We start from the raw sequence: 21,132 nt of genomic DNA, 5'->3' as shown, positions 1-21,132 counted from the left end.
CTCGGGCCATAGCAATGAGCTCCTGGTTGCATTTGGGGTGAGGGCAGGTTCCCTACTCCGCGTAACCCCCAAGTGTATTCCCTCATTCTGACTTTCGCATCGTGCGGAATGTCAGTCTGTCCCCCATGGTGGGGGCAGATAGTCGCAACCAATGCCTACGCAACCACTCACAAATTTGTATTTTAATAAAGTTGTGGCCAAAATTATGCCAAAAATCTTAAACAAAAACTTCTGTGTGATGTGTGAGTTATTGGGGTGGACCTGGGGACCTCGACACGCAACAAATTGTTGCTGTTTTTTGTGTTGAATATATGCTATATGGTAATTTTTGGGGGCCTCAAGAGAGTGGGGCCCTAAGCTATAGCTTATTTAGCTTATATGTAAATCTGCCACTGATAAGATGTGGCACTTTGGTGGCCTGCAAAGCTGTTTTATAGCATATACATGAGTTGAGAAATAAGAATGGTATGTCAGGATGGGTTCAGGACTCAAGCTCCATTTACTAGCACAACTGTAGAGGGACCCCTGACCATTAGGTCCAGTGGCAGACGACTCTGGGGTTTTGGTGCTCATCTCGCTTTACTGGCTGAGGGAGCTGGCATACAGCTTCCGGGTCATGTGGCCAGCATGACTAAGCTGATCCTGGCGAACCAGAGCAGCTCATGGAATCACTGTTTACCTTCCTGCCAGAGCGGTACCTAGAATCATAGAATCATAGAATCATAGAGTTGGAAGAGACCACAAGGGCCATCGAGTCCAACCCCCTGCCAAGCAGGAAACACCATCAGAGCACTCCTGACATATGGTTGTCAAGCCTCTGCTTAAAGACCTCCAAAGTAGGAGACTCCACCACACTCCTTGGCAGCAAATTCCACTGTCGAACAGCTCTTACTGTCAGGAAGTTCTTCCTAATGTTTAGGTGGAATCTTCTTTCTTGTAGTTTGGATCCATTGCTCCGTGTCCGCTTCTCTGGAGCAGCAGAAAACAACCTTTCTCCCTCCTCTATGTGACAACCTTTTATATATTTGAACATGGCTATCATATCACCCCTTAACCTCCTCTTCTCCAGGCTAAACATGCCCAGCTCCCTTAGCCGTTCCTCATAAGGCATCGTTTCCAGGCCTTTGACCATTTTGGTTGCCCTCCTCTGGACACGTTCCAGTTTGTCAGTGTCCTTCTTGAATTGTGGTGCCCAGAACTGGACACAGTACTCCAGGTGAGGTCTGACCAGAGCAGAATACAGTGGCACTATTACTTCCCTTGATCTAGATGCTATACTCCTATTGATGCAGCCCAGAATTGCATTGGCTTTTTAGCTGCCGCGTCACCTATTTATTTACTTGCACTTTGACATGCTTTCGAACTGCTAGGTTGGCAGGAGCAGGGACCGAGCAACGGGAGCTCACCCCGTCACGGGGATTCGAACCGCCAACCTTCTGATCAGCAAGCCCTAGGCTCTGTGGTTTAGACCACAGCGCCACCCGCGTCCAACTGTAAATATGCACAAATATGCACAGGCAAGCTTTCCTCTCTTCCTGAAGTTGCTGACACTAGGGCTTTATGCCTCATTATAATCAGCATAATACATTAGGCCCTGAGAATGGTACAGAGGACAAGCTCTTAATTGCTTGGGATTTGCAAAGTATTTTGATGTTGGTGGAAGGAAGTTAATGTATCTTACATATGCAGAGTGACTTGTAGTGACATCTTCCTTTCATGTTCTCAGATGTCATTTGGGTCAATCTTTCCAAATGAACTTTGAACAAACTAATCATATATTTAAGTTTCATGCTTTATTATCTTGCATAAGTATTCCCCCCACCCCACTCCTGACAGCCTTTCTGTTAAGTGGAATCTTGCAAATTTGCAGTTTAGTCTTTCGCTCTTGTCTTCTCATTCCGAGAACATCAATTAACTATAAAGAGAGGAGACAGAAACAACAATGTAAGTTTGTGAATCGATACTGTACAAGATCAAATTTGGATTTTCTTAATCCATCAAATGAAGAAACAAAAGGTGGTTTCAACAATAAAAATGGTTTGAAACTAAGTAGATTATCGTAACAATTCTCTGTGATAATTACATGGTGTTATTCAGAGGTTTGCTGGAACAAACGAGGTCATAAACTGTGGATAGTGTTCTTGAGGGTAGGGAGGTTTCTTAGTGTGTTCAACTAAATGCACTTTGAAACCCTCTACAGACCTTTGTGTTAATTGCCTGGCGGTCTAAAGAGGAACATGTGCAGAGACATGGGGGTGGGGAGTTGCATGTGTGTTTTAAGATGTTGCATTTCTGGGGGAATGGCTAAACATGTCTATGATGTTAAACTGATCCGCATTTTCAAACAGCAGTAGTAAGCCCTGCTCACCCACATGTGTAGGACAGACTACAATCCTACTCTGTTAGGCTATTGGCAGTTCTGATTACGATATTCTGAGATTTTAATTAAATTTTCAAAAGAGCTAAGTTGGCACATGTCTTTGAGTACCTGGCTCCAGTTACGGATGCAGAGGTAATTTGAATATTTTGTCACATCCTATCCAAATGTCTTTAGCTATTCAGTAGAATCCTGGGACTAGTATTTTAATTCCCCATTCCCGCTTTGCATAGCTTGGAACTTTTCAGCGAGATGAGGCTGTCTGATCGTGCCCAAGCTCATGTACATAAACTCCCTTTGATTTCAAGGCTGAAAGATAAGCAATCCTAAAGAGTTATTAACAGCAGTATCTTTTTACAAGCCCACAGTGTAATTCATTTCCAAGTCTATTATCAGTTCCAGAGAGAAACAGGAATAACTCACATGAAAATAATGCATAGTCCAGTCTGAAGCCCTTGATTCATTGCGTACCATAATCACACAAAACTCCAGGTTTGCCACAGAAGTGCAATATAGGAGAGCAACTCAACAGTTGATGAAAATGGGCACAGAACAATGGTAGGGGTTTTTTTTTTTGGTCACATATATGATTTTCCAGTAGCTGATGTATTGCCACAGGTCCAAACAGTTTTTTTTTGCTTGACCCATATTTTCTAGGCATGGGACTGAGTGGTTTCCCCCTTGCCTCGCTCCTTTACCCAAGGAAAACCCGACATGGGTGGCACTGTGGTCTAAACCACTGAGTCTCTTGAGCTTGCTGATCAGAAGATTGGCAGTTCGAATACCTGTGATGGGGTGAGCTCCCATTGCTCTGTCCCAGCTCCTGCCAACCTAGAAGTTTGAAAGCATGCCAGTGCAAGTAGATAAATAGGTACCACTGTGGCGGGAAGGTAAACGGTGTTTCCGTGTGCTCTGGCACTTGTCATGGTCCTCCATGCGCCAGTAGCGGTTTAGTCATGCTGGCCACATGACCCGGAAAACTGTCTGTGGACAAACACCAGCTCCCTGGGCCTGAAAATGAGATGAGTGCTGCAACCCCACAGTCACCTTTGACTGGACTTAACCATCCAGGGGTCCTCTACCTTACCTTTTACCTAGGCATGGGTCTGAGTGGTTTCCCCCTTGTCTCACTCCTTTACCCAAGGAAAACCCGATCTTTAGTGCTAAATTGGAGCAAATGTCAATCAGGTGAAAACCCAAATTGCTGTTTGTTCTGATTGAGTGCCAAAAGAGTGGTTTTCCCTGGAGGAAAGCAGTACGACAAAAGGCCACGTGGATGAGCCCTATGTGGGGAAACATTGTGCCATTGAAAAATGTCGCTGGGGTGTACTTTTTCTTGACTGCAATCACTGCTGATAGAAGAAGGATTTATGATCTTTGGTCAGGAGTTTTCTAAAAACAAGTCAACATGAGACAAAAGCTATTCCTGGAATTTCTGCGCCGAGGACTTCCAAGGAAAGGGAGAGACAGATAATATCGTACCATTCTGAGTATCGGGTAACATCTCTGTTAGGAGTTCCTTCAGGACATCTTGATATTTTCCCAGCTGTTTGGACAGATGTATTCCTATTTCTACTGGAGCAATCAGCTGTGAAGAAAAGCAGGGTTAACATGCAAGGAAAAAGCAATGTTTCCACAACTTTCTGCCTCACACACGCTGAAGGAATCATTAGTGTTGGATCATTTGTTATTGCTTAAAGGTATTTCCTGATCCAGTATTTTAGCATTTGACTTTGTGACCTGTGTAGCAGGGTTAAGTTGCTCATTGAAAGGGAGGTTGCAAAAGCCAGTGCCAGCTGTTTCTCATCTTGTAAGTCTTGACAATTTATCAAGTTTTTAAAAGCTCGATGCTGTAATCCAGTACACCATGAGCAGCACCATGTCAAATCAGTGGAACACTGATCTGGATTGTGGTTGAGCCATAGGCCTTAAATTAAAATATGTTAAGAATGTCACATAAGGAAATATCCGGTCTGCATGGATGCAGACAAATTCCTGAAATACAGAACTGCAGGATAAGACTTCTGGGAGCAAACTTAAATAATATGAACTCCATATTTAGTTACGCTACCCAGTTTCATGATTTTAAAGCACTTCCAATAGGCAATCCAGCTAAATGGATTAGAATAATGAAGATTTTGGTGTGGTAAATTTGAGATGGATGGGAACTTGATCACAGGTCTTGAGTGGTTGGACAAGCTTAATTTATAAAATTACTTAGCTACAAATAAGTCTTCATCTACTGAGGCTTGCCAATACTGAACAGAGGGTAGTACCTATACTTTAGGGACATGGGAAGCCACATTATCCTGAGTTGGTCTACTGGTCTATCAGTTTGGTATTGTCCACACTGGCTGAAAGCATCTCTTCATGGCTTTAGGCAGGGGTTTCTCCCAGCCCCACCTGAAAACATCAAGGATTAAACCTGGAACTTTCTGCTCTACTCCTGAGCCACAGCCATTTCCATTTTCAAAACACCTTTGCTTGCAGTAAGATCAGTGAGAGGGATGTGGAGGTAAATTTGGCCTTGGAGATCAAGACACCTGTCTACATTTTTGACGTTTGCCATTAACATAGTGTTGCTTCTGGAAGAGTTAGTGGAAACTTCACATCACAATATGAACATAAAATATATTAAAGATTATGAAGGAGACTAAACAATGAAGTAGATGAGAGATGCATAAACTGTAGATCTGAAGTAAGTGTTGCAGTTAATCAGTAAGCTGGTGGTTGGGGGAGACAATTTCCTAAGCCAAGTTGTAATTCACAATAGTAGCTAGGCAGGACAGCTCCTGAAGCCTTTGTAGCTTTGTAATTCTTAAAAAGGCCAATTCGTATGTGTGATTAGTTGACTTGACTGTATCATATCCTGTTAGGATTTCGGCTGTATACAACACATTAAAGCACATACCTTTTACATAGGCACAACATTTCAACAAATATAAACCGGCATTTCAGACTGTTCTCAAGCCATTTTCCTACTTTCATTTAGATTGTTTAAGGGAATGAGTCAACTTCATTCAAATAACAGGAAAATAACAGTCATATTTTACTAGTGATTTTTGATAATTTCTCTTTCATTCAGCTCTAGTGCCATTCTAGGGACTAAGTGATAGTTTTGATATAAGTAAAATAGCTGCTTCTTTTCCCTTGTGGGGTACCCAAGAGCCCATATAGAGTCCTTTTGTAGGTTCTCTATCGATAGGAGAAAATAACAGAGACCAACCAGAGAATCTGGTGAAGCAAAGCAGCTAGTAAGCCTGCTCTTTATTAATTGTTGTAACAGGGTGCTCCCCCACACGCAGGAAAGAGGAGGAAGCCCCAGAGAAATGCGTGCCAGCCCTTATATAGACATTTTAAATTGCTCGCCCTGGAGTCAAAGACCACCTCCAGAAACACCATACATACATCACAGTGGGTGTAGCCCAAGACCACCCCCCAGATACATCGTACCTACATCACAGAAAAGGCGGTCTACAACAGAAATCTGAGTGCGTTGTTTATCTCCTGTCTGGGAAGTTACCTGATTGCATTATCTGAGTTTTGGCCATTCTTTTGTTATTATAACTACTTAATTCCTGGATCAAAGTCACAGGCCACAGGCTCACACCCTGTTCATATGTTGAATGTGCCCTTAAGACAGGATTTGTGATGACAAGATTTGTGAGGAAAGAGACAATGGGGAGGTTTCCCACTTTGACCTTGCAGAGAAATATTTGAGGTCAATTTGTCCAGGACCTAATCTGTGGGGTTTCAGACATGTGGTTTATATATACAGTTATGAACATTTTTTTTAAATATATGACCTTAAAATTCTTATAACAGTTTGTTGTAATAATAGCATGTGTATGAAATTGATAGATTGTCCCACAGATTCCCTTGGAATCCTGCAAGACATTGGATGGATGATACAAATTAATAATAAAAAGTTAGAGAGAAGTGAAGACAACAGTGAATTTTTACCAATGAAAGCTGAGATTCTGCCCAATGAGAACTGAAATAAGCTTGCCTCTTCATCAGTATTTTACCTGCTAATCAGTATGATGCTTTGTCTCATATGTTAGAAGAACTACCTGCCTGTACCTGTCTTGTTTGTTTGTTTAAAAGTATTTGTAAGCCACTTAATACTTTTAAAATCTCTAAGTGGTATACAATACAAGAAACAAGCAGTATCATTAAAACGTAGCAGCCTAAAACCACAGAAAAGCAAATAACGCAAAAATCAAGGGTATTGAATCACATAAAACAGAGTATAACCTTATGGTTCAGGGAAAGCCAGGACAAAAAGTTCATGAATGGTATTCAACTAAGTTTGGACACCCCCCCAGCACAGGTATCATATGTGCACATCTATGTGCTTCATTCAGCAACTTGGCTGCAGCATTCTGCACCATCTGTAGCTTCCGGTCCAATCCCAGTTGTAGTCCACAGTTGTCTTACCAGGATTCATTCTCATCCAGCCCACCACTGCATCTAGGCACTGTTTTAAAAAAGTCATGGCCTCTCATAATTAAGGTGCAAAAGAGAAATAGAGCTGGGTGTCATCAGTGTAATGGCTGACACAATTTGGAGCACAATTTACCTTGATGATCTGTCCTTCATCTTCTGAAAGCTCAGGAAAATCTCCTGTGTCTGATTGCTGCTGCAAAGTCAGAGATTTCTTCTGTGCTCGGTTCCTCTCTTTCTCCTGGGGCCAAACAACAAGAGATATTAAGAATGACACTTTGGGGTGGGTCACTGTATGAGAACCAAGTTGGCTATGTTGCCATTTCAAATGAATATAACAATGGTGACAGGCAATAACAACTGGTCACAGCACCACTGTCAACAAAATCTGGCTAAAGCTCACTGCTTGAGCAGTGTCACTGCCCTGAACTAAAATTCTTCAGATGCAGAGACTTCCTACAACATCATTTCCAAGGAGAATCATAGAATCATAGAATAGAATCATAGAATCATAGAATCATAGAATCATAGAATCATAGAATCATAGAATCATAGAATCATAGAATCATAGAGTTGGAAGAGACCACAAGGGCCATCGAGTCCAACCCCCTGCCAAGCAGGAAACACCATCAGAGCACTCCTGACATATGGTTGTCAAGCCTCTGCTTAAAGACCTCCAAAGTAGGAGACTCCACCACACTCCTTGGCAGCAAATTCCACTGTCGAACAGCTCTTACTGTCAGGAAGTTCTTCCTAATGTTTAGGTGGAATCTTCTTTCTTGTAGTTTGGATCCATTGCTCCGTGTCCGCTTCTCTGGAGCAGCAGAAAACAACCTTTCTCCCTCCGCTATGTGACATCCTTTTATATATTTGAACATGGCTATCATATCACCCCTTAACCTCCTCTTCTCCAGGCTAAACATGCCCAGCTCCCTTAACCGTTCCTCATAAGGCATCGTTTCCAGGCCTTTGACCATTTTGGTTGCCCTCTTCTGGACACGTTCCAGTTTGTCAGTGTCCTTCTTGAATTGTGGTGCCCAGAACTGGACACAGTACTCCAGGTGAGGTCTGACCAGAGCAGAATACAGTGGCACTATTACTTCCCTTGATCTAGATGCTATACTCCTATTGATGAGGCCCAGAATTGCATTGGCTTTTTTAGCTGCCGCGTCACGCTGTTGGCTCATGTCAAGTTTGTGGTCAACCAAGACTCCTAGATCCTTTTCACATGTACTGCTCTCAAGCCAGGTGTCCCCCATCTTGTATTTGTGCCTCTCATTTTTTTTGCCCAAGTGCAATACTTGTTCCACTCCATGGTGCTTTGAATTTAAGTCCAATGGCACTGGGGTCCACATCTCATTCCTTGAACCCCGAGAAGATATCACTGCTACATTACTCTGATTACTGGATCACAGGCTCTTCTGAGGATCAGGCGATCCCCAATGAGCTTTCTCCAAAGCAGTCCCCACAGCTTGAAACCCCACTGTCTAGAAAAAGCCAACAGCTGCAGCAAATGACACTGGCATTTTAACTGGCAAGATCTGGGACTCATGGACTACCTGGGTCAGATTGTAGAACTTTGCCAGCTGCTCTAAAACACTGCTGAGACAGCTTGCATTTTCTGTCCATGGTTCTGAACCAGCAGCTTCACCTTTATCCAGGGTCCTGACCTTGCCTTACTTTTCTGTCTGTTCCTGGGCTTATTGAACTCCTGTGGGCTTGGGCCAGAATTTCCATTGGTGGTGGACATCACCATGGATCATGCCAAGCAGGAGGTGGAGAAACAGTTGCAGAATGGTGAGCATATAAGACTTCCCCGTACTCTTTCTCATTCTGTCATAGGAACATACGAAGCTCAGTAGACTGGCAGTAGCTCTCTGATGATTCAGACAGGAACTTTCTTCCAGCCCTGTCTGGAGATGCCCAAGACTGAACCTGGGACCTTTTGTATGCAAATCATGCATGTTACCATTGAGTTGTGGCATTTCCTGAACACTGGCACACTGTTTTCCAGATACCAACCTGCATTTTTCTGAAGTCATCAGGAGTGTAGAAGGCAAGATACCCTTCACTCTGTTTAGCCAGCATGGCTACCATGTAGAGGAACAGAAGAGTTACCACCACCTTTCTTGGAACCATCCTAGAGCATGACAAAAAATAAAATAAAAATACATGTGATTGGCCATAGACTTGCCAGATACCACATGTGACTTCCCAATCCAGGTTTGTGTGGTCTTTTCCACCATGAGAATCTACATGCCAGAAATTATGGTCACAGTTAAGGCTGAGTGGCACTCTCTGGCGAGTTCAGATGGATATGATTGTGGCAGCTCAACCAGCCAGAGCTGCAAAGAATCTTGCACAAAAGTGATGTCCATGTGTTCCACTATAGGTTTTCTACACCAGGAATGTGAAACCTTTGAACATCCAGATGCCACTCTACTACACCAGCCCCAGCAAGCATGACCAGTGGCCTGGATTGGTAAGAGTTATAATTTGGCAACATTGGGCCAAACACCAGATTCTTTTATTTTTATTTATGGGATTCCTATCTCACTCTTCATCACACATAATCTAGGGACAGGTCACAGCAAGCTGAAATATAACACCCGGTAAAAACAAAATGGAAAGCACTTAAAAATATTACTACCCCTCCTCTCTTAAATATGTTAGTCAGAATAGCCATGTAACACAGCATAATACAACAAAGAAGTGTTTGGTAAGCCGGACTCTTCAGCAGGAATGGGGAACCTGTGGCTCTTCTCATGTGGAACTCTAAATTCCTTCAACCCTAGCCAGTGTGGCCAATGGGCAGGGTTGATGGGAGCTGGAATTCAAAAATGTCTGGGGGGCGGGGCTACAGGTCCCCTGCCCTTGCTCTAAAAGCTGAAATAGAAAGCTGGTTCCCTGTTTAGAACATGGAAAGCACTATATAGGGAGAGCAAAATATGATCTGATGGCTGATGATTAATAAGCACTTATTAGTTATTCAGCAAGTCAGCTGAAAAGCGTTCATAAATCTGCAATTTACAGGCGAAATTGCACACCATCTGAAACTGCTATTATATTGCTTAGGACTTTGCTTGCTAGAATTGAGATAATGAAGCAGGAATGTGATGCAGTAAAGTGTATCTGGAACTACATCTTTTGCCTAATAAAAAACCCACCTCTTTTCTCAGTGGCCATTCATATTCCAGAAAGTAAGTCATCAGAGCAACTGTATAGGTAGGGGAATTGACTCTGGACTTCTTCTAATGGTTTGAGAGCCTAAAGCTGCAGTCCTATACCCATTCGATAATAAACCACATTAAACTCAACGGGGGCTTACTTCTGAGTATATAGACACACAGGAGTGCACTGTTTTTGTAGCATTCAAATTCATGCTCCTCAGGAATGGCAACTGGATGACTCAAGATGCAAAGTACTGGAACACAACCCAGACAACCTTCACAGACTTCTTTGCTCACATGCCAAGTGGATTCACACACAGCCATTTCCACTTCTGTGAGCGTGGGCCTTGTGTGCTCCTGTGTTACCTCTTCTTGCTTCTTGGCGCCATTATTCCCAACACCTGTGGGCAGCATCTCAAGATCCATTTGAGAAAGCTGACCTGGGCTCGCTGGCACATCAGAATGCTGACCTTCTTCTTCTTCTTCTTCTTCTTCTTCTTCTTCTTCTTCTTCTTCTTCTTCTTCTTCCTCTTCTTCTTCTTCTTCTTCTTCTTCTTCTTCTTCTTCTTCTTCTTCTTCTTCTTCTTCTTCTTCATAAATGGAATTATGAAATTGTGTTTCATGTGAACTGATGCATTGTCCTGAGCTGAAACAAGGACTTGGGGAGACATTGGTTGTGTTTTCTTCTCGAGCTACCAGATTACATCAAGACCCAGGGATATTGACAGAAAGCTTTTATAACAGTTGACCAACACCACTGGCTTGTTATAAGGAAATAACCTACTGCATTTATAACCAAATCTCCAGGAGTTTTAAATTGCTGTTCAATGTTGCTAGCTATGCTGTAGATTTATAGCTGTGTTTCAGAAATCTAGTCATTCAAGTACGGGAATGTGCACGAGGGTTTTGCATCTTTCCTCCTTACCATTTGTCCCCTGATGAGAAAGCTCTTGGCAGAGAAACATATTGCTTTTCCTATTAGTATTATTGTAATTCCCCCCTTTTTCTTTTCCTCCATAAGCTTCACAGAGGGGAAGAAAAGAATCAGACAGCTGTGTCACAGTCCCTAATCTTATAAGAGACCTAATAAGCTCATCTGGTCAATTCCCATTGGTGCGCTGAGCTCCTTAATAAACCTTGATAGGTTCTACAGAGCTAAGAACATGGTTTGTCACTCTCACTCTATGGGAGCCTGACTTTAAGGGGCTGCTGTAAACCAGTTTTCGACTTGACTGGACAGCAATACCACATCACAAGGAGGATTTATGTAAACATTCAAGAGCCTTTTAATTATTAAATGCTCTTTGTTGAACAAATTTAATGAAGCATGGTCCAAGTACTTAGAAGCTTTGCTCATTTTTATCCTGAGACTTAATTAATTTTTTTTAAAGTGCTTTTGGCATTATTCAAGTATTGCTCTTGGGTCAGATTTAGTTCTAAACCAAGCCTTTATGTACCAATAAAATTGTGCAGGATCTGAAACCAATATTGTACAGCACCTAAAAACTAATTTTTCTGGTGCATTTATTACCCAGATGTATTAGGGCATGGAAGATGAAAAAGAACTGAGCGTGGTGCCATTTATATGACATTCCTCTGTGGAGTTTTGAGGCAGTACTTTAATTTAGTACATCAAAAATCCAAAACTTTTATTGGACCCAGGAATCTTGATCTTACACCTATCTGCTCAGGTGCTACAGGGTTACCCAGGATGTGCTGCAGTACTCACATTAAAGTTGAAAAGCTAAGTGCAAGAAATGTTGCACCACATTGTGCACAATGCACATTTTTGACCACACACAAGAGCACAAACCTGAGAAGTATGTGATGTAATTACACCTTTAACATGGATGATGGGGTTTCCAGTTCTATTCCTGGATTATGTTCCATCTAGATCAGAGATAGGGAAGCTGTGGCCCTTCAGATGTTGCAGACCTCTAACTCTCATCTGCCCCAGTTAGCATAGTCATTAGTTGGGCATAATGGGAGTTGGTGTCCAACAATATCTAGAGGATCACAGGTTTCCCATCCCTGATATAGATACTGGTCCAGATCACATGTTCAATTGCAGAACAATAAAGGAAATTGTGTCACAACAGCTACATATGCACAAGGTGTTTTGATCCCCGAATCCAGCAACATAGAATCATAGAATCATAGAATCATAGAATCATAGAATCATAGAATCATAGAATCATAGAATCATAGAATCATAGAGTTAGAATAGACCACAAGGACCATCAAGTCCAACCCCCTGCCAAGCAGGAAACACCATCAGAGCACTCCTGACATATGGTTGTCAAGCCTCTGCTTAAAGACCTCCAAAGTAGGAGACTCCACCACACTCCTTGGCAGCAAATTCCACTGTCGAACAGCTCTTACTGTCAGGAAGTTCTTCCTAATGTTTAGGTGGAATCTTCTTTCTTGTAGTTTGGATCCATTGCTCCGTGTCCGCTTCTCTGGAGCAGCAGAAAACAACCTTTCTCCCTCCTCTATGTGACATCCTTTTATATATTTGAACATGGCTATCATATCACCCCTTAACCTCCTCTTCTCCAGGCTAAACATGCCCAGCTCCCTTAGCCGTTCCTCATAAGGCATCGTTTCCAGGCCTTTGACCATTTTGGTTGCCCTCCTCTGGACACGTTCCAGTTTGTCAGTGTCCTTCTTGAACTGTGGTGCCCAGAACTGGACACAGTACTCCAGGTGAGGTCTGACCAGAGCAGAATACAGTGGCACTATTACTTCCCTTGATCTAGATGCTATACTCCTATTGATGCAGCCCAGAATTGCATTGGCTTTTTTAGCTGCTGCGTCACACTGTTGGCTCATGTCAAGTTTGTGGTCAACCAAGACTCCTAGATCCTTTTCACATGTACTGCTCTCAAGCCAGGTGTCCCCCATCTTGTATTTGTGCCTCTCATTTTTTTTGCCCAAGTGCAATACTTTACATTTCTCCCTGTTAAAGTTCATCTTGTTTGTTTTGGCCCAGTTCTCTAATCTGTCAAGGTCGTTTTGAAGTGTGATCCTGTCCTCTGGGGTGTTAGCCACCCCTCCCAGTTTGGTGTCATCTGCAAATTTGATCAGGATGCCCTTGAGTCCATCATCCAAGTCGTTGATAAAGATGTTGAATAAGACCGGGCCCAAGACAGAACCCTGTGGCACCCCACTAGTTACTCTTCTCCAGGATGAAGAGGAACCATTGATGAGCACCCTTTGGATTCGGTCAGTCAGCCAGTTACAAATCCACTGAGTGGTAGCATAGTCAAGACCGCATTTTACCAGCTTCTTTACAAGAATATCATGGGGCACCTTGTCAAATGCCTTGCTGAAATCAAGGTAGGCTACATCCACTGCATTCCCTTCATCTACCAGGCTTGTAATTCAGTCAAAAAATGAGATCAGGTTAGTCTGACATGACTTATTTTTCAGAAATCCATGCTGACTATTGGTGATCACAGCATTCCTTTCTAGGTGCTCACAGACTGTTTGCTTAATGATCTGCTCCAGAATCTTCCCTGGTATTGATGTCAGACTGACTGGGTGATAATTATTTGGGTCCTCTCTTTCCCCCTTTTTGAAAATAGGGACATTCTTCAGGTCGGGCATTGTTTTCTTTATCGGAGAAGACTGAGGCAAAGAAGGCATTGAGGAGTTCAGCCCTTTCTGTGTCCCCTGTTTGCATTTCACCATCTTCTCCTCTGAGTGACCCCACTTTTTCTTTGTTCTTCCTTTTGCTACGGACATACCCATAAAAGCCTTTTTTGTTGCTTTTAACTTCTCTAGCAAGCCTGAGTTCATTCTGTGCTTTAGCTTTTCTGACTTTGTGTCTACATGTGCTGATTATTTGTTTGAATTCCTCTTTGGTGGTTCCCCCCCTTTTCCATTTTTTTGTACACATGCTTCTTTAATCTTAACTCAGTTAAAAGTTCTTTAGATAGCCACCCTGGCTTCTTTAGGCACCTTCCATGTTTCCGTCTCATTGGTATTGCCTGACGTTGTGTTTTTACTATCTCCCTCTTAACAAACTCCCAGCCATCATGAACTCCCTTTCCTTTTAGTATTACTGTCCATGGGATCTCACCCAGCACTTCCCTAAGTTTTATGAAGTCGGCTTTCTTAAAGTCAAGAAATTGAGTCCTAGTATGCTTGGCTGCTCCTTTCCACTGTATAGTAAACTTCAGAAGAGCATGATCACTCGCGCCTAATGATCCTTCCACTTCTACCCCACTAACCAGGTCATCAACATTGGTTAGGACCAGATCTAAAATGGCTGTTCCTCTTGTTGCTTCTCCTACTTTCTGGACAATGAAGTTGTCTGCAAGGCCAGTGAGGAATCTGTTTGACCTTATGCTCTTGGCTGAGTTTGACATCCAACAAATATCCGGGTAATTGAAGTCCCCCATTACTACTATCTCCCTTCCTTTTGCATGCTTGGCCATCTGTTCCAGGAAGGCATCATCTATGTCCTCCGTTTGGCTTGGGGATCTATAGTAAACTCCCACAATGAGGTCTCTGTTATTCTTCTCTCCCTTAATTTTGACCCAAATGCTCTCACTTTGGCTTTGAGGTTCTAAATCTTGGATCTCTTCACAGGTATACACATCCCTGACATATAACGCCACTCCTCCTCCTTTCTTGTCTGGTCTGTTTCTCTGAAATAGATTGTATCCCTCCATTATTACATTCCAATCGTGGGACTTATCCCACCAGGTTTCAGTGATGCCTATTATGTCATATTTAGTTTGCTGTACCAAGAGCTCAAGCTCATCTTGTTTATTTCCCATGCTTTGTGCATTAGTGTACAGACATTGAAGTCCATTAATCATTCCCCCGTGCCTCTTATTTAAGGATTTTTTCCTCCCACCACTAGGTCTGCATGCTGTTTGCTCCATTTGGTCTATGACATTTGGATGATCATCTTCATCAATTGATAGACTCCTGCCTTCAGGAGCACTGTCTCCCTCCCCCACATTAGTCAGTTTAAAGCCCTCCTGATGAGGTTTCTGAAATTTTTGGCAAAAACATTTCTCCCAACCGTTGTGAGGTGCAGCCCATCGCTTGCCAGAAGTCCATCTTCAAGAAACTGCAGTCCGTGATCTAAGAATCCAAACCATTCCTGTTTACACCATTTGCGAATTCAGACACAGAACTGGGGGCTGCAAAGACACCAGCTAAGGAGCTAGATCAAGGAGCAGGGTTCTACATAGACTGCTCAACACCAGGAGACCACTAGAAGTCCCCAGAAGAACCTTTCATTACACCAGGGCTTGTAGAACCAGAGCCAGAATCCTCAAGGGCACCTTCCCATGAGCCTGAGGAGCCAGATGCCTCCCACACTACCTCACTGGTCCAGCAGTGCAGGGCACACATCAGACAGGAAGAAATAGAATGGAAGAGAAGCACCTTTCTTCAAGCCAGAGGGTTCAGCCTTTAAGAACTTGAAGTTCTCCACATAGGGGCAGAGCCTAGGAGAAGCAGTCTGGAGTCAAAGGCTTAAAATCTCAGCAAGCAGCCAGTTTCTGTTATAGAAAGCTGCCTACATGGAACTATCCTACATTAAATCCCTCACTACTGGGGAAGGCACATCCCATTTCCCCACCTGAGGCACTCCACCACCTTCCCCATCAAAGCCTTTCTTACCAGCGTTGCATGGTGGTGGCTTCCAGCAAAATCTCACGAGAGTTCCGCGAGATCTCATGAGATCTCACCAGAAGCTGCCGCCTCTTCTCCTCACTTCTCCAGTGGCAGCAGGGGCAGGTGGGGCATCCATGGGGCAGATTCTGCCACCAGGGCAGCTGCCTCAGTCTACCTTATGGGCTGCCCAGCCCTGCTCACTACTCTCTGAAACACTGAAGAACGGTTTCCAATGTGGGCAATACTGAACTAGATGGATCAATGGTCTGAATATATAAAGCAGATTTTTTGTGTGATCCTACCATAAGGCTCCCAATGCATATTTGCAGGGGCAAATACCCCTTTGAAATCCTGCAGATGATAAAGCAGCTTGGAGGTCAATGTAGAGTGGAGAGGTGGCTGGCAAGGAAAGGGGTAAGCACCCATTGGCCCCAACACCACACATTACTTCACAAAGCTGCATTCTCTGCAGGTGGGTGGATCTGAAAGGGCCACTAGGAGTTTGTTACACATGCAGCATCTAATTTGGCACTGAGCAGCCAGGTGCAAAGGAAGACTGAGCTTTTGTTGCTCTGATAGTAGAATCTAACCAGTCTTCATCAAGTCACACAAAAACTGGGCTACTGGGAGCATGTCAGGAAGGAAGTTATACTTTTAGTAATTTTCCCTACTCTCATGGAGCTCTTGCCACAATTCTGGAACTCCTGCACCTGTATCTGTATATTCAGTGGGAGAAAAAGCAGTCATTTGCATATTTAGTTCGTAATGCACTGTTTGTGCCAATTAGTGCCCTCCTCCAACCCCCTCCGATTGCTACTGGGAACCAACAGATTGCAATAAATCACTATTTTGCATGTGCTCTTTATTTGCAAACCACTTAACCGCTGCCATTATCTTCTTTTTACATTAGCACTTCCATCCTTCGTTGGAACATTTGGAGCCACCTTCATTCATTTCAAATGGTGCCCTTAAATAAACCCATTTCTTTAAATAATTGCTGTGTTTATTCCCCCCCCCCTCCCAAAGAACCTGACAGTTCAGAACTATTATTTTGGCTATGTTTGAACCCAGTGTTGATGAGCTTTGTTTCCATTCTGCTGCACATTTGGCTGTGCATCATTTCCATGGACACAGTGCGCACAGAACATCAGAAACCGGAAAACGTCCAGTTTCTAAAAGATTAAAATAAAATGTCTTCCTTGAATAGGAAGAGAGACAAAAGGTCGGCATTTTTCATCAGGTAAAAAAAGAAGCAGCAGCATATATTCTATTTCCTGACCAGCTGTCATGCCTACAAATTGTTGCTAGGGACCAGAACCCCAGAGTAAATTTGTGGATTCTGCTTCGAGCCAATTGCACCATAAGGTTGAGGGAAGTGTGGTTTGCTATGATTTGAAAGGGTGCTGCCCAAATCTATATAACACAATCTGCCTCTCTCTCTTTGCACAACGTTACCTTTGCATGATTGTGCTTTCGTGCTACTTTATTTGTAATTTCAGCATAACACTGCAGAGCCTCAAAGCCAGTTAGCTTCCCCCTTGCTCTTGACTAGTCTTGCTGTTTCTCTGCTACTGGGGAAAAAGCCCCTAGTTTTTCTGTTGTTTGATTGGTGAGACTACGGATTGCCCCTTCCTTGTTTTGCAAACAGGGCACGTCTTTCAAACATTAACACTGCAGCTCGGTGCCTCCCAAGGCGAATAGTGTGTTTGCTGTTTGTAAATTAGCTGCACTGGTAACATTTTGAAAAGGTGTGATTCAAAATGGGACATCTTCGGGGCCTGATTCCCTTTCTCTGACCATTTTTTTCAGGTGTCATCGTGCACATCGGTACAAAACAAGGGGGAAATTAATGTGGAGGCAGAGAAGGAATTGTAGGAAGCACTGTCTCCTTTGTTTAAACATTTGCTTTTATCTCTCCTCTACCCAGAAACATTAGAATTGGGGAGCCAAACAAGACATAACATTTGCCAGGTTCATTTTTCTTTAACAAATAGGCAACTTGGGGAGGGGGAGCTGAATTCGGACCAGGTCAGGGAGGCATGGGAGTGTTAACCCTTTGTCCACACCATGGCCTGGGGTTGAAATCAGACTGTTTCCCATACCTGCCTTTCGCAATGGGAGGAAAACTCCCATCAGTGTCAAGGATTGCAAATAGCAGGTGTGGAGGGTGAACAATTCCTATTGCAAATAGCAGGTGTGGAGGGTGAACAATTCCAAGTGGGAAACTGGTGGGGGCAAAGGGTTAAAGGTCTCTGCCCATAATGTCAAGGTCCCCCAGTTCAGCTTTTTGTTGAGGAAAAAAATCAACCATGCAAGGGCAAGCAATGTGTCAAACATCACATTTATTTTGGAGCAACATTGTTCCTACTGTTAAGCAATTTTTGATAGTCTGTTTTCTTCTTTTTCCAAATTCTTTAACTTGAAAGAGTTGCACATTGCTTCTCTGTTTATGATTGCCTTGCCTTCCCCTATTGTTCCCCCTGTGTTGGATTTCAGATTGTATGTTCCCTGGGGCAGCTGGGACCTGTGCTATTGTGCTCTGTGAAGTGCCACGCACATTGATGATAATTTTTTAGCCATGTTCAGTGAGCAGAAACTCTCCCCATGATCAGAAACAGTGGTAAGTCAGGATTCTCACTCTTATGGAGGTTTCTCAGACCTCCATGCTAATCATGCAAAGATCTGAAGCACAACCTGCTTGTGCCTGAGGACATTGGGGATGGTACTTAAGTTCACGCATGCCCCTGGCCTCATCAGCAGTTTAACATTTCCCTGGTTTAACATTTTGCGTGCTCAGGCCAATGCCTGGATAGAGCTTTAGTGTTGGGGCTAAACGACATAGCATCACAAATGTGTGGCTGCTGCCAATTCACATTGCCTTCCAGATCTCCCGGGTGATTTTAATTAAAGAAGATGCATTACATGATAATGTGGAGCTTGTTATTTCCCTTCTCTACTGCAGTGCCTGCTACTTAGAATGGGACATAGAAACTCTGAGAACAGTGAATGATAATGGGGATTCTGCGACCCCCTGGGTATTGCTGGACTACAACTCCCATCAGTCCCAACCAGCTTGGCCAGTGGTCAGGGATAATGGGAGCTGGAATCCAGCAACAACATTTGGAGGGTCACAGCTTCCCCATACTTGGTGTAAGGGATGGGGGAGAAGGGGGCGAATGTGGGAATGCAAGTAGCTTTCCAAAAACGATAAAATAAAAAGTCATATTTGGATTTGACCTTCTGTCCAAAAGTAACCACAGTCCTCGTTGCAATATGATAGTTGCTTTAAAATGGCTTTTATTCTTATAAACTGCTCAGAAGATCAACTGGGCAATGGAGGGAGCTATAACTACAAGCAATGAAAGCGCAGAAGAGAAAAGTGTATAGAAAAGCAATGCGTATGTGCCAGAGACTCTGTTTTAATGAGGCATCAGCTTTTATAGGTAAGGATTTAATTTATCAGGTACACAAAGTGGACTGTGACACTGAGAAGATGCAGATGTGATGGGACGTTGTAACTGCAGAGTCCCAATCATTGTAATAATATTGGTGTGGACACAATGGTAGCCTTTCTTGACTTCACTAGAGTGAAATTCACCCATACTTTGAGCCTCCACAGAAGATCTGTGCATTGTCAAGAATTTTCTAAAGTATGCTTACATTGCACAGAGATCGAAAATGGTTTTTTAAATTATTATTCACACAGGGAAAGAAGCCAGAAGCCCATTCTTGTTCAGTTGTCCTGGGCTTACAGAGTGAACATTCTGGGCCACAAAACAGAATAAAATATCCATATAAGGAGACATCTGAGATCCCAAAACTCCACTGTCTCTCCACGGAAGATTTACATTGCATAGAAATGAATGGGCAGAAATGCTTACCTAGTGAATGTGCTGCCTCCTTGTCTGTGGAACAGTGCTCTGCAGATTCCCCTTGTCTGTTCTTCTCTCTGGTCTGATCTCATTGGCCTTTATATAACCATTACCAGCTCCTAATGACATCAACAGCCCTTGTCAGTATTCATGGCCCTTGAATACATTGGATTGATTGGAAATGTAGGAACATAGAAATGGTTTTGTTGCACATACCAGGTAAGAATCCTGAGTTTCCAAGGAGCGTTGCTTCCCTTGGTTGCTGCCACTGGGAATTCTGGGCTCTGCTTTCATCCCCATCCCTTTCCTTGCCTCCTTCCCAGTGATTTTGTTAAAATGTTTGATCCACAATCCTAAATAATTGTAAACACTCACAACGCCATTTGAATTCAAGGAATGGCCTTTTCATCTTAGTGACAAAGCTTTTGCTGAGCGTCTCTTAATGCAACATTACATATTTTGGAGCACATCTTAAAAACGTACACTGTGAACGCAACAAATATGTTTGCAAATACAAGTATATGCAGAGGTATACGCATCAGAATGCCAGGCTTGGCTGTAGCTCCCTGTTGAGTATATACTTGCTGACAAACCCAAGTTTACTTTGGGTAACAGGGGTGGGGAATCTCAGACTTGAAAGACAAATGTGGTCCTTCAAGCCCCTCTATCTAGCCCTCAGCATTGTCCCCAGAGCACAACTGAATGTGCTCCTTGCCTGTTGTCTGGCTCAAATGCGTGATGATGCCTCTTGCTTGACTGGATAGAGGTTGCAGAGGTGGCTGTGTCGAAACCTGTGACTTTTGCTTGGCTAGAATGTAGCCTGCCACACATGCTCTGCCCAGTTTTGTATCTGGTCCTGAGCACCACGGACATGTGCCCCCACCCCCCGGAAGGTTGTCCATGAATAAATGTGGCCATGGGCTGAAAGAAGGGGTTTCCTTTCCTTGCTGTAGAACATTGGCCAGGCTTCAAGCCCATGAATCTTGTTGACCATTCTCTGTGTTCTAGAGTAGCTGGCTTGATTTCCTGTTACTTAATTTGCTAAGTCTTAATATCTATAATTAGGCTGTGCAGAATTTCATACCAACAGAGAGTACATCCATGTTTGTTTGTAAAGGAAGTCTTTCAGTGTTTATCAGTTTGGATGAATTGTGGAAAATTACAGCTTTTAAGCATTTTTTTTAAAACCACTTACCCATATCTTTTAAGTATTACAGAAAATTAAGGTGTCACTCCATAATTATGTAAACACTGAGATTCTGAAAGTTAAATCTTTACCACTGTCAGAAATGATAACTCACATTACTTACACAAAGCTGTGCCAAATAAACATTTTTAATTCAATGTATCATCATCTGGAGTGTGCAATTCATTTCCCCCCCTCATGGATTACTTTGCCTAGACATACATGACACTGATTTATGATGAACCTTTCTATTTAATGCTTTGTACATACATGGTAAAAGTTACTTACAAACGGGTAGATCTTCCAAGTCTGCATTTCATTCTGTTATTGAACTATTGCCCTGGGGGGCTATTCTTTGAAGCCCAGACACATGAAACCCGGCAGACTGGAGGAGGGCAAATGTTGTCCCTATTTTCAAAAAGGGGAAAAGAGAGGACCCAAATA

General features: G+C 43.1%; 1 protein-coding gene across 1 annotated transcript; it reads right to left on the bottom strand.

Moving 5' to 3' along the window:
- Positions 1-1,798: 1,798 nt before the first annotated feature.
- MLN (motilin) lies at positions 1,799-19,609 on the bottom strand. The gene is made up of 5 exons (XM_081195920.1): positions 19,512-19,609; positions 8,846-8,963; positions 6,960-7,064; positions 3,860-3,965; positions 1,799-1,915 (listed from the first exon to the last, which is right to left on the bottom strand). Exons 1-5 carry the CDS (start codon positions 19,592-19,594, stop codon positions 1,908-1,910), a joined length of 420 nt encoding a protein of 139 aa, XP_081052046.1. The 5' UTR covers positions 19,595-19,609; the 3' UTR covers positions 1,799-1,907.
- Positions 19,610-21,132: the final 1,523 nt, after the last annotated feature.

Source organism: Podarcis bocagei (assembly GCF_964188305.1).
Source record: "Podarcis bocagei genome assembly, chromosome: 5".
Classification (NCBI taxonomy): Eukaryota; Metazoa; Chordata; class Lepidosauria; order Squamata; family Lacertidae; genus Podarcis; species Podarcis bocagei.
Note: the sequence above shows the minus strand (reverse complement) of the source record. Positions and strands in the feature narration are given on the sequence as shown.

What these genes read in the sequence shown, in the direction of transcription:
- MLN (XM_081195920.1), bottom strand. Translation starts at nt 19,594, where the DNA reads ATGAGATCAGACCAGAGAGAAGAACAGACAAGGGGAATCTGCAGAGCA. An exon ending in ATGACTTCAGAAAAATGCAG is followed by an intron (nt 7,065 to 8,845) that starts GTTGGTATCTGG and finishes GTTTGGCCCCAG; the next exon opens with GAGAAAGAGAGGAACCGAGC. An exon ending in ATGAAGGACAGATCATCAAG is followed by an intron (nt 3,966 to 6,959) that starts GTAAATTGTGCT and finishes TTTTCTTCACAG; the next exon opens with CTGATTGCTCCAGTAGAAAT.